This window comes from Spea bombifrons, chromosome 13, assembly GCF_027358695.1.
Source record: "Spea bombifrons isolate aSpeBom1 chromosome 13, aSpeBom1.2.pri, whole genome shotgun sequence".
NCBI lineage: Eukaryota > Metazoa > Chordata > Amphibia > Anura > Pelobatidae > Spea > Spea bombifrons.
Window position 1 is genome coordinate 25,933,278 of NC_071099.1, and position 13,474 is coordinate 25,946,751.

Consider the following 13,474-nt stretch of genomic DNA (forward strand, 5'->3'; position numbering starts at 1 on the left):
TCAGTATATTTTATAATAGACCATGCAAGGCCACCGGGCTGAGCGATGCATTGAAAGGTTTAAATGGATTGTGTGATGTCATGTATTACTGTAATCACAATGACTTATTTAAATTTAAAAGCTTGATCAAGGTTATTTTTCCTGTTCTGGTTCCCTTTATCTGAATAAAAGCGAGTTTCAACTTTCTCTGGATGAAGACTTTGGTACAGACTGCACAGAAATGGTCAGTCTTGCTTTTCACATCTGGGAACATTCTTCTCCCAGTCCCCCAGGCCCTGCTTTATCCTCCCTGCGACTCCCCTGTATGTGGTCGGCGTCCCAGATGACAGACTTTTTGATGCACCTGTTGGGATGTCAGGAGATATGGCTGATATTACACGGCGAATCCCCTTGGTAGTCTAAAGGAACTATGTTCTTGATCCCCATTTACTGTTGATACCTGGTAGGTTCTAAGCAAGAGATTCTTTAAACGTGTCCGTGATTCTGCTGTATGACTTATGGTGGTAATCGGATGGTTCTAACTGCCTTTACGAGAACCAGGTATTCAGAATTCTCACCTGTATTCAAGCAGTGGTTTTCGCTGTGACGCTACCATGTGCAAAACAACAAGAATGCCTGGATGTCACACGTTGGAGCAGAATATGAAGTGGTCAGGTCCGGAGTGGCCATGGGCAGATCTTTTTGCATCTTGACCCTAATATTTTGCCTTGAATGTGGCTAGCATAATGTGAACAATACCTCCCAAGTGTCCCTCTATTAAGGACTTAATATTTGCTGAGTTTATTTGTGTTTCATCTCCTTCCCAAGTGTCTTCCTTTAGAAAAGACAGTCCCTCTCTCCTTCCCCAATGCCCCTCATTTCTAGGAACTCATCATCGGGGCGTTTAAGGCTGTAGAACCCTGTAATACCCTCATACCCAGCAAACATTCTGTCTTTTATAAATCTGAGTAAATAAAATCTTCTTCTTAAATGGGTTATAAACCTGCATAAAAAGTCTCTCATGTCTGGCATGTATGGTTGTATAGCACGGATACATTAGAATAGGGCTTTATAAATTAAACTGTGCGCGTGGTTTATGGAGCTAGCAATCAGTACAGCACCCGGCCAGGGGGTATTTATGTAACGTCTCCTCTCGCCTGGGTCAGGGCAGTTAGTGTGACACAGCGAGTGCTTAGGGACAGGTGATAATTAGGTGACAATCAATGAGTCAGACTGGGGAGGAAACAATAAGAGCTAATATTCCCAGCTCACAGAACGCTTGTCAAGCCTTTGTTCAGAGACGGTGTCATTTATTGTCATTGGTCTCGTTATGGAAGAGGTCGTTAGCAAAACAAAAAAGCCTGCTTATTAGGTAATAAGTTGGCCGCCGTGACCTCACAGGTCCACAGACTTCGGATTGTGGCGCCGGATGCTGCGATTCACCCATTGTTCTCCTACAAAAGTTTAAATACCATATTAACAGACAAAAGTGCAGAAGAGTTTGTGTTTATTAATAATACTGTCACGAAAGTTGATGGTGGAGATTGCGTTAACAAAATGTATTCTCCTTATCTTTGTAAATTATTATTTTATATATAACGCAGCGCTGTACAATGGGTAAACCTAACAGGGTAAGTAACATAACAATTCGAAGAGGTAAGGAGGGCCCTGCTCAAAGGAGCTTACAATCAAACGGTTTATAGTAATGTAAACAGCAAGCCGCTGGTCGGCAGAGCCGCGCACTGACCCGACGGCCACGGGCTGGATGTGCCCAGCATAAAAATGCCGCGTGTATCCAGACTTAAGCCACACTTATCTCATCGGGCGGCCGACATTTCTGAGGCTAAAACACCCGCGTCTCGGCAGCTCAGGATCCTCGAATGTCTTGATGTGAGAGAGCAGTCAAATGTCATCTTCTAATGTTCTTGTCTTGTTAAAATGTATCACTTTTAGACACAATTGCCTGTGCCATGTCCCCAGTCCTTAGTTGCAACAGAAACAAGTTCTTTCCGGGGCTACGGGATTGAAGACGGTCGCATAAGGAAGCCTGTGGTTTAGGCATACATCTAATTTGAAAATCTTGATAGATCTGCTAAGTGGCTGGACCTGCTTTCAGAAGACCTATTGATGGAAACGACGGGGTTAAACTCAAGACTGAATTAACTGGGGTTACCAAAAAACAGGTTTCTTCCTCTGGGACCCCCCGAGCACTAATGTTCTCCGCTGTCTCCGGGCCGTTATGTCTTATGCCTTTTAAGATGGGAGGTGTGAAGCACTTGGTGGTAACGGCGTCCCAGGAGAGGAAGACGAGAAGTCCATTTATGGGAAATAGTTTTGTAAAACAAGTTAGGGAGACAAGATGTGATTATCAAGCGTGTGGCTATCGATACAGATATTCTTAGCCGAGATAGTTTTATATAGATTACATTACTTTGCATTTATTTATATAGCGCCAGCAGGTTCCGTAGCGCTGTACAGAGTCTGTGGGATATATTTAAAATCACACGCAATAACAAACTGGTACAGAAGGGGAAGAGGGCCCTGCTCTGGTGAGCTTACAATCTAGTCGCTGGTTCAGTGAAGCAGGAGTAGAGGACGGCTTGGATGGGGATGAGTTGGTCGAGTCAGGATGATCTGTTCAGATGGTTTAGACAGGATGCTGGCTGAGAGTTATAGGAAAAGATTGTAAGCTTCTCGAACGAGGTGGGTTATATTACAAAACAGGTAACGAGAAACCCAACAACTCTATCAAACCTTCGAAAGGAAGGACCGGAGGGGCCGTTTGTCTTTGGGGCCCCAGATCTCCAAACACTGACTGTCTTCCCTAAACATTTGGGGGGGGGGGCATCCCCATAGGAAAAGGTTAATTTTAGGCACCAAGAAATGTGGTTTCGGGGTTGAGCCGGCCAAACCGACTCTTTAAAGTTATTATTTAGAACTCTCTGAAACATCGGGTGAATCAAGCAGTACTCGCAGGAGTCGGTATAGTCTTGGTGACGGGGGAACTCTGCCCCATCTTTGGAATTTATTGCGGTCGATTTCTTTTGATTAACAAAAAAAACAGGAACTTGTGACATGAAGATGGATTTGTGTCCTTTAATCCAACCTCATTAATAACATTCCATAGATTTTTCTCCCCCCCCCTTCATTATAACCGTGCCCACACTGTGCGTTACGGGCGCAGAAAAAAGGGGCATCAGACGCAGCTTTACTGAACACAACAGATGGGGGAGCGAGGCTGACGTTATTAACGGGGTGGCGCATGAGTCAGTGTTTGTCAGCAGACAGCTCAGTGTGACGTGTAACCAGCTGGGATCGGGTGACTCTTACCTCTCATCATACTTAGTATCCAGCGGGGTTACCTGTAACTGCCTAATACCCCTAGCAATTTGGGGTCCTTGCCGTTAGACCCCGGAAACTATATAGAGCCATCAGTAGTCCCTGTATCCAGATTAACCAACGCAGATGCGAAAATCAGAAACGCATTGCGGCCCCTATCAGAAAAATGATGCCCCTAGAGCCTTATTCGGGACGTTGTGGCTCTATTTAATAATGTCATGCGCCATTCTTAGCGGCCCCTTTGTGTGCACAATATCTTGGGGGAACGAACGGAGTTTGTAGAAACTTAACTAAGTAATTCATTAGCTCTCTGCTTACCGGTGAAAATCTTCATCAGAATACTAATAAATAATAGAACTGGTATAACCGGATCGATGGCAGAGGCTGGCGACTAACATCCAACTCGCACATGCAGTTTGTCGCCATGTATGTTGTTCTGATCTGGCTTTGGGGTTCAGGTGGATTTAGGGTAAAGGATCGTAGATCCGACACAGAGAAGTCACCGTTATTCGGGGTCCTCAGGAGGCAAACCGACTTCCAAAATATGTATGTTGTCAAGGATACCAGTGAGACCTGGGGGGCTTCTGTACCAAAACGTAATCGACTTATCCTTCGATATTAATTTGAAGCAAATGGGGAGGGGTTTATAGACCCTAACTAGGGAGGGGGGACCCCACTATGTACCATAAGCCATATCTGCCAAACAGTTTAGGTGTTTATGTATTTATTTTAATCTTCATTGTATCCCCCAAATCCTTAACGTGCTGGTGTTTAATTCGGATGATTTTGGATGGGGTTACCATGACTGCTCCTGTGTCTAGTTGACCGGTTTTGTGTTCTGCGTACATTAAAAGAACTGCAGCTTGCCGTAAATGTTCTGTTGATTAATGTATGTTACGGGTGACCGGTCCACTTGATTTTCACAAGTTTGTTGATGTGTTTGGCGGCAGAAACAAATTGACAAACATGCGTCACGTTGTCGTCGTGTGCGTCTGTGTTTGTGGAAGGCCCTGCGAGTTTCATTAGCGCTCCGAGGCGAGTGCTTCTCCCAGACCCTGAGTGATTTCTGCCTCTGCCTCCTCGATCATTCTTCTCATACAGCCTGGTTATTTAGACGAACGCAGGCGTGTTCCACGGCTGCGCCTCTCATCTCGAACGGAGCTAATGGAACACTCCAGGAGCCGAGCCCAGCAGGTGGCCGCAACCGCATAGAAATCAGATACGCGCACACACAAGTGCGTCGGGCTCGGAGATATGTTATTTCTCCGCAAACACACAACATCGATGATTTAAACAGGCGGTTAACGTATTCCTTACCGGGGGCACGAGACGCGCGCTTTCTCAAAGCATTCAGCCGATGGAATGTAACAAATTCTAAAGACTGTTTGGGGAAACCAATGAATTTATGAATGACATTAGTAAAAGGTAGCAGGGAGGATAGGATAATGTCAGGTTTTAAGATTCATTTTGGATAGTGACTGTTACACACATCTGTCTCCCAATCTTATGAAACCAAATTCTGCCGGTAAAACATTCGTGTGTACCTAAATGGTTAAAAATTGGCGTAAATGGAATCCCCGGGATACGCACCGTCTCAGGCCTTCCACCGATGACCCACAGCTTGTCAGATCATTGTCATTACGTTGAGGGGCAACGATTCGGTTTCTACGTCCTTGTAAAGAGTTGGGAAGCGTGGATCGACTCCTAAGGTATAGAAATGGACCCCTATTCATATCCCAGGCCTTACTGCCAGTAGAAGCTGCCTCATCCAGACAGGAATTGTTGTCTTTTACATCCAAACACCAACGCGCTCAGATCCAACTCAACAAGATTGGCAGCAAAAAATGTTTAAGATGTTTTTAGGATTCTGTTTCCATGCGTTGAAGCAACGCGTTAGAGCACCGTAGAGACCGTTTTGATTTGGCGACCATGGACACGATCTGCCAAGATTTGTACACTTTGTTTTAACATTTTATATCTTTCTAGTTTCTTTTTAGAGATGCACAGCAGGCTAATTAAACGGGCCATTTAAAAATATCTTGAATGGGAAGTATGCCTGGGTGCGCTTGCTGTACCCTCCCAAACTTTTTCCCTAGCGTTTCTGTATTGTTTTTATTTAGTTCAACCCCCAATGCCTACTTTGCATTGCCAATCTCATGCGTGCTAGTTTAATACGGAGATTGCTCCAATGGGAGCTCAGCTCTCAATGACTGCATTGGGAGTGTTACAGAGCATGTACAGGAAGCATTCTTAAGTACACTTCCTGCTTTTACTAGAGCTAGCCTGGGGGAGGAGCTAAATGAGCTAAAAGTCTAATTTTTTAATTCCAATAACATACGGGTGACACAAAACTATGGATGGAGTGCTTGTTTAAGGTGCTAAAGAGAGAAATGAACGTTTTCGGCTTAGTCTATGTTTAAATACATTCCTTTGTTGGAGAGAGTCAATTATTTCTTATTATGGCTCCACATCCCTGAGTTCCTGTCAAGTCATATTACGATCTGATAAGATATCGGCATCCACTGCATTTCTTCTCTAGATGTGTTGTAATGAAACCTTAATTGTTAGGGCTGAACACTTGACTGTCGGAAAGTTTAGCTCACAGATGCTTTTTAGTTTGAAAGATAGTCTCGAGTAATCATTCTCCTGCGAATCCCTGACACTTCTCTCCGCTTTATTTTTCTGCCACTAAAGGGCTATTTATCACAATCTGTCGATCTACTCGGTTATATTTTGCAAGGAATGAAAACCTCATTGATTTGTGTGTATGTTCAGGACAGAACCGAAGGTCAAAACCAATTCAGAAAATTGCTTGCTGCAGAATAGAGACGTTTTATAGCATTTTCTCCTTTATAGATTCTCTTTAAACCAATAAGGGTAGATAATGTAACACCGAGAATATAAAGAAAAGAGCCGGGGTGAGTTTGAAGCTGATTTTAAAGGAAAATCTCCATCGTAAAGTATACGTTTTATAGTATTAAGGAGAAATCCACCATTCTGGGTAACAATGTAACATATTAATGTAGGTTGAGAAATGTCCATCACTTTGAACCTCCCGGTTGACCCAGCAGAAGGCGACAAAAACCTTGCCCCCGAAATGGCCTTTGCTTGCTCACTGGATCACCAAGTTCTAACTAAACCTGCCCTTATATCCCGTTATATCCCTGTCTATTACTCCTTGCTTAAAAATAATAATAATAATTCCACCATCCCCTGTTTGTAGTGGATTCCACATCTTTATTGCTCTTACTGTAAAGAACCCTTTTCATTGCTTTAAGTGAAAATGCCTTTCTTCAAGTCTAAATGGATGACCTCCTGGTCATATCAATGAACAGGTCATCAGAGTGGCTTGTGTTGCGCCATATATATATATTTGTATATTCTATCCCCTCTGACCTTTTTCTAGTGTTACCTTGGTTATGAAGGAGATGTTAACACTGGCTTAGTCATATGATTTGATTATTGTTGTTTTTATTAATAAATCTTCTTTTGATGTACAATACTCCAGCCCCAAAACATCGTCTATGATCTATATGGAAATTGCAGTTGATTTGACCTTCTGTGAATGTTTAAGTTGTTCTTTATCGTGCTACTTGCATGTAAGGATCATTTCTGGTGTCAACTCCATCTTCAATGGTCAGCCCTTTAAATATATATATATATTTTATTAAAAAGCATTTTGGAGATTATACTCCCTTTGAGGAATGCTGGAATTGATCTACGGTTTAAAGATCTGGATTGTCTTTCCGGCTGGTTTCTGCCAAACTACATGCCAGGAAATCAGGAGTTTTTGGTTCAGATATTGGTAAAAGGGGGGTGAAGCATTATAGATGTGGTATAGATTGTGTGACGTGTGGAGAAAGAACGTTCACTTGGAATCTTTGTGAATAATCAAACTGAAACACAAAATTTAATGTTACAATTCATTCGGGTGTGCATGATTCCAAATTACATTCTGGTACAATCAAACGTAAATGCTGTGCCAACACGCGTGTGAGTCTATATAAATATACAGCTTCGAGGTGTGACATGAATAGAGACGCCCCGACTCGAAACATAAGACAGATATATTTGCTTCTGTAATATGTGGTACATAAAGCAGAGCCAATAGTTTTTACTAATCTAGGGACATTTATTTTATTATTTATTAATAGTGGATTTGTATAAATAGTATTAGTTCCACCGGTCTTGGAGGATCGGGGATTGCATTCTATCAACCGTGAGGCTTTGTACCTTCAGCTGTATCAAACTCTGGAGCTGTTGAATGGACATAAGTCCAGGCATGACGTCACACTATGGGGCCAGGAAATGACATCACACTCTTGGACACTGGAAGGCATAAAAAGGTGAAGACCAATCAAGACTGGTTCTACCAGACTAAGGTTTTTTCTGCCTCTTTCCACTCGCTCCCCAGAGATTCTGGATTTGTAGCATTGGGTTGGGAAACTTGAAGTGAGAAACACGTTTTTGGGCTTGCTGAAGGTATTTGTTTATTGGACCATCTGCCTATTGATTCTTCGTGGCACAAACATGCTGGTTATTAACGGATCTTAAAATTAAATAAGCCACACGATTACCGCTTTCGTTTTTCTTCAACTAGATATTTTAATCATAGGTGCAGATACACATTCTACCCAATGGAAGCAGAAAATGGGAGGAAAACGCAATGTAATCAATCTAGAGTCCAACCCGATGGACCCCGGCAGCACCGCTGGACCAAGTCTACTGCCGCTGCTGTGTTTTCCTAGAGGCAAATACAAAACCCAACCTACAGTCGTAGCACCATCATTATCTATGCACAGTAAATAATTTACAGAACAAGTTTATTTTTGGAATATATATATATATCATTTAATAAATCCTTAGGAAGGGTTGACATAGCAGGACATCGTTTCCCCAAGGTTTACGGTTTTCTTTGATAAAAATTATGGGGGGGAAAAAACACCCAAACCACCTGATATTCATTTCTTAGGGCAACAGAATATGCTTTCCAATCACTGACTAACTGTAGAGGTTGTACGAGGCCATAACAAGTCCAATCAAAAGTATCTTCTGGATTATTTGTTTCCAGTCATTTTTTGAGTGATTTTCTAAACAATTCACAATTCAAGGCAACAGATGCGTGAGAACGTTTGGCATCTGGTTTATGAATTAATTTTGAGTAGTTTTTTTTGTATTTTTTTACATTTCATGCCAATTTGTTGCATATTTCCATATCTGCGGTCATGATGCACGGCTTGCTGCAGATGAACTGTTCCATATTATACACCGGTATTGACAATAAGTGACCCTCAACTATTGGAAATCATCATCTACTGAAACTCCAGTATGTTCCGTTATAACTTTTCATGGAAAACACTCAAATAATAATTTTCCCTTATAAAACCAAAGATTTTTTGTTTAAAACGGCGTAAACATTGCTGCTCAACTTGAAGGTAATTGTCATGTATGTGGCTTGGAAGCTGTGGTACTGGAACAGACTGAATCATGAAACGGAGTGACAATGAGTCCGAAAGAGTCTTCTCAGGATATTGCTGGTAGAGCACCCTTACTTCTAATATCTCCATAACATCTCGGTGAGGTACAGAGGACATCAAACCTCAAAAAGCCAGTTCACTCCGATCAGGGACGCTGGTACTTCTTACAGTCTTATTACCATTTGGTAGGAACGGTGTGGGACAGTAGAGGAACGAATGCAAAGCATGTTTTATTTAAGGACAAGCGTCACAATAATTAAAATGCCGTTCCGCGTCTCTCGGTCAGGCAGTGTGTGCTGTTTAGGACACAGCTCCTTTTCACTTCCTCAACTGAGACTTGCGCAGAATCGTGGGCGACATTACCGGCTATCCCGGGCCTCTCTGAATCGGTAAAGGTTGCATGAGATGGATGGAACTGCGTTCTTTTTCAGTGAACTCCGGACCTTCAGTGGGGATTTTTCTACATTTGTGAGGATGTGTTCTCTTGAGAAGCCAATAGAGTCCGTGACACGAGCAGAAGGGGACCGTGGAGGAAAGGCTGGAGTCCAGAAGTTGAGTATATGAGGTCTTTAGAGGAGGAGGGAGAACTTTTTTGCTCTGACCACCGGGATAAAATCCTGAGTGCTCTACGTAGGAGATCCCGACGGAGTTCATCTACAAGAGCCCTCAGGAGGATGCAGAGGAGTCCAGAGTAGCAGCTATGAGGGCAGCAGGAAGGAGTAGGGACTCAAACCAAAATTCACAGCTAAAAACACCTACCATCTTCTACCCCAACCTGAAAAACCAGCAAACTTAAAAGGTTCCCCTCACCTGAGCCTCTGAAAGATAAAGCAACGCGAACTAAGAACATGAATAAGAGGAAAGGTGGGGGAAAGGTTTACGTCCTGTCCTGGGTTCATTCGCTTTGTCCTTTCAAAGAATGTTCTTCAAGTTCTAAGCAGCAGCAATTGAATGCCATGACCTGGGGTCATCGTTCTTATATATACACAGGAAGAGGCCACATGGCAGGTCCTTGAATCTTCTCGCAGAGGTTATCTCGCTCTCTTTTCAACAGAGTAAATAGACATGTAATAATCGTTACTGCCAACAGCTAAGTGGGGCTGCAGGAGAAAAGACAGAAAGGAACATTAAAGAATTGTTTCCATGTCTGATCATCGCTTCCTTATAACAATCTCCCTGCAGGTCCTTGTTACAGTTCTGTTCACATTCTCTTTAAAGGTGAAGAGAATCTTAAAGGATGTTTTTAGAATTACTTACTTGCTTGTGTCCAATGAATTGTATCAAAAATATGTGTACCTATATATATCAATGTACACAGCCCCCCCTCATCCCAAATCACCCATCCTCACAAAAGTCATGGATGAAGGGCAACTCACCCAGTGTGGATGGAAGGCCAAACAGCTTATGGCTCCTATCCTCTGCCCCATGAATCCGTCGTAGTATTTGATGTTGCTGATCACTTCTCCGCTTCCATTGTAAATGGCAATAAACTGGTTCATAGAACCACTGGAAAAGAGAGAAAATAAAAGCTAACTAAAAACAGCAAAAATACATAATGATGACCCCTCTGGGGAGTGCTAAATCTTAAGTGGAGTCTACCCGTGGGGGGGTCTCTTCTATGGGAGCGAGGCTGATTACAAATACTGTCGGTGAAGGTTGTGTGTTTTTTATGCCGTTTTTTATGCCGTTTGTGAATGCATCACTCAGAGTAAGACCTGCTTTACTCACCATGCAAACAGGTTCGCCTGCGGGTGGAAGTCCAGCGCAGTGAGACCCTTTACGATTTGAAGCACGTTGAGCGATTCGGGCATCCTCAGGTCAAAGTAACGGATGTCTCCGTTCACACTGGCAACAAGAGAAGTCAGATTTACTACCGGAGCGCATGCCCACCCGCAAGTCTCACAACACGTCAAGGGAAGGGGGAGTTTAGTACCTAACGCTCATGATGCTGCCGTCCGAATGTTTTTGGAGGTGAGTCTTTAGCACCCAGGCCGTGTGCTCACGGTAAGTCATCACGCGGCTGTAATGAGAAGTGTCAGAAACGCGTGATGATTTCAGCGCACATTAATTAAATAGGCTGCACATTAAGTGAATAGATCTAAGATTCAGCCAAGTCTGCTCTGCCAATAAGAAGCCCAATGATACACCTATGCGATAAATGCGGCATAGATGGATGTGATTGGCTGGAAACGTCAGGTGGCAGCCAGGCTCTTACCATTCGTTCGATGCCATCCTGCGGTCAAACACTCTCACGGATCCGTCTCCCAGCCCGGCTACGATAAGGGAACGGTGGGAATCACAGGAAAGGCTGGTAACGCAGCTGTCTGCGCCGGTGGGTATATCCTGATGAAATATATACAACATTTATATACAATTTATACAAAAAACATTGGCCTCGGCTTGTCCTGCTCTTTGCCGGCTGCTGTGTATCTTGAGATGAGCGTCTAGGGTTTAATGCAAATCTGTAAAGGCGGCAGGAACGTAACGCTCCGAACCTTGGCCCGCCATTTTTTTTTTTACCTGGACTTTAATTTCCCTGTCTGTGTCCCATATCCGAAGAATTCGTACATCGCCGGACGTGAAGAGCAGACCGGTTTCTTGCTCCCAATCCACAACCATCCCGGCCCCTGTGATTAAAAAAAAGTAGATTATCAGTAGCGGGGGGCTTCGTTTCACGTGTGGATGTAAATTGTATCAGTAAAGCGGTCTATAATTATCAGATAAATGTTTTGTATGGTATTTTTGGAAAAAAGAGTAAGTTCTCAAAGTCCTAAAGAAGTCTTCTTCTAAATCCCACATAAATAATACGTATCAAGTGTTGTATATACTCAAGGACTGGAAGACATAACTGGGTCGTATGTGGACTCTTTTTTGCTGTTATGTACATGTGGTGAATCGTAAATGGATAGGTATGAGTAAATATATCACACACGGGTGCACCGACATCCACAAACTCACCAAAGTATGCACAGGGCTCTAATCAGAGGTGACGGGAGAACTTACCGCCTTGCTTACTCCTGTCAAGATGGATGGAAACCCTTCGTGTCCCGCCTGTGGGACAAGAGTGGGGGAAGGGAGGCAGCACGCAGGAGCAAAAGAGGCAAAAAGTTAGGAACACAGGTGACCCCCTTGTTTACAGCTCCAGAAGCTGGCAGTGCCGTGTCTGTGACGATACCAGCCCCCGGAGCAAGCAAAGGGTAAGAAGACAAAGAGACGCACAGAAACCCCCAAATCTAGAGCTAAATTGTGTTTGGCACAAGAAGTTAGTTCAATTTTTCACAACATGAAACGTTAAAGAATTAGAACAACCCATTTAAACATGGAAGTTCCATTAAAGAGCAGACCCTGAAGGGCCAGTAAGCCACAAACTGCCCCTAACATGATTATCACACAGAATTGGGAGTTCTAGAACAGAGATAACAAAAGGGGGTAGAAAAGAGGCAGAGGGAGCACACAAAGGTCGCTGGAGATACATGAAGTGGGGGTGACTACTGAGGAGACATCTTCCCGTCTCCTTCCTTCCAAGATCTAACCGAGCGTTCGGACACAGGCGTACCTCGCGTAGTCGGCAACATGTCCGACAGACCCTGCCATGCCGTCACCATCTCTGGATTTTTCTCTAGATCATCAAAATTCTTCCACACTCGGATGGCACCATCATCTACAGGCGGAGAAGAGACCTTATAAACATCCTCAAACAAACATATACAGAACACGGGAAGAAAATGAAACGCAGACAGGAGAGTCTTTGGACGCAGCGGGACACACCTGTGGCACTGAGCAGCAGGGAGCAGTCCTGTCCATTTAAATACTCCATCGCTGTTATTCGAGTATAACGTGGGTTGCCATTGTGGAAATAGTCCAGTTTCTCTCCCTTCTCCCAGTCCCAAAAACTACAAACGAAGAAACAATCAGCATATGTTAATATGCATAGACATACAGGTAGTTCTGAACCCGCTGGGCACTTCTCGTTTGTCACTATACTTCCTAGAAAGAAAATATAGCAATTTACAGAGCCTCGTCTGGAGTTCAGAAAGTATATATTTTAAAAGGCCTTGCATATCATAAAAATCAAGCTGGAAGAATTTTGGCTTTAATCCGGGAGACCAGAAGAATCTAAACGTATAGACAATTTAAGACTAAGAGCTTTAGAAGTCGGCGTATGTTATGTTATAAGCGGTAACCCCAGGACAGATACTGGACGTTAGTGATACCGTGTAGATCCTGGATCCTACGATTCATCCCAGCCTTAGGAACTACTGCAAACATTGGTATCCTCCAGTGCCGGTAATCTCGGGCATGGACAGAACCCGTATATCTCCACGGAAATAAAATAACTGCTTTTAAAACTCTTACCAGATGCTGTCTTTGTCGGCCACCGCAATGCATGAAGTAAAAGGATGGAACTTTACCACCGAAGGAACGCCTGGATTCCGGTTGATAAAAATCTGATCATCCAACCGGGATACTCCTGAAATAAAATTATAACTTTAGAGCAAACATCTTATGTGCATGTATCTCTCCAGAGACTATCTGGCTCCTCAATGGCTCGAGCGCCGATTGCCCGTGGCTTCCTCGCTCGCTCGCGTATATTAATAACGTTCTGGCTGCCTTTGTGTAGCGATATTGATTTGTAACTGGACAGTAGTCGGCTCGGATTATCGCCGCTTGGCAGGACA

General features: G+C 43.5%; 1 protein-coding gene across 2 annotated transcripts in view; it reads right to left on the bottom strand.

Annotated features, from left to right (window-relative positions):
- Positions 1-9,161: 9,161 nt before the first annotated feature.
- RPTOR (regulatory associated protein of MTOR complex 1) overlaps positions 9,162-13,474 on the bottom strand; it is a 92,560-nt gene continuing 88,247 nt past the window's right edge. Inside the window, exons 26-35 of one of the 2 annotated variants that reach the window (XM_053453069.1) lie at positions 13,152-13,266; positions 12,564-12,688; positions 12,352-12,456; positions 11,799-11,846; positions 11,316-11,422; positions 11,011-11,138; positions 10,729-10,815; positions 10,524-10,640; positions 10,172-10,301; positions 9,162-9,895 (exon numbers count right to left, since the gene is read on the bottom strand). In XM_053453069.1, coding sequence (XP_053309044.1) covers positions 9,827-9,895; positions 10,172-10,301; positions 10,524-10,640; positions 10,729-10,815; positions 11,011-11,138; positions 11,316-11,422; positions 11,799-11,846; positions 12,352-12,456; positions 12,564-12,688; positions 13,152-13,266 — 1,031 coding nt within the window. In that variant the 3' untranslated portion in view covers positions 9,162-9,826. The remainder of the gene's footprint in view (positions 9,896-10,171; positions 10,302-10,523; positions 10,641-10,728; positions 10,816-11,010; positions 11,139-11,315; positions 11,423-11,798; positions 11,847-12,351; positions 12,457-12,563; positions 12,689-13,151; positions 13,267-13,474) is intronic. The other variant, XM_053453070.1, reaches the window with a different exon arrangement.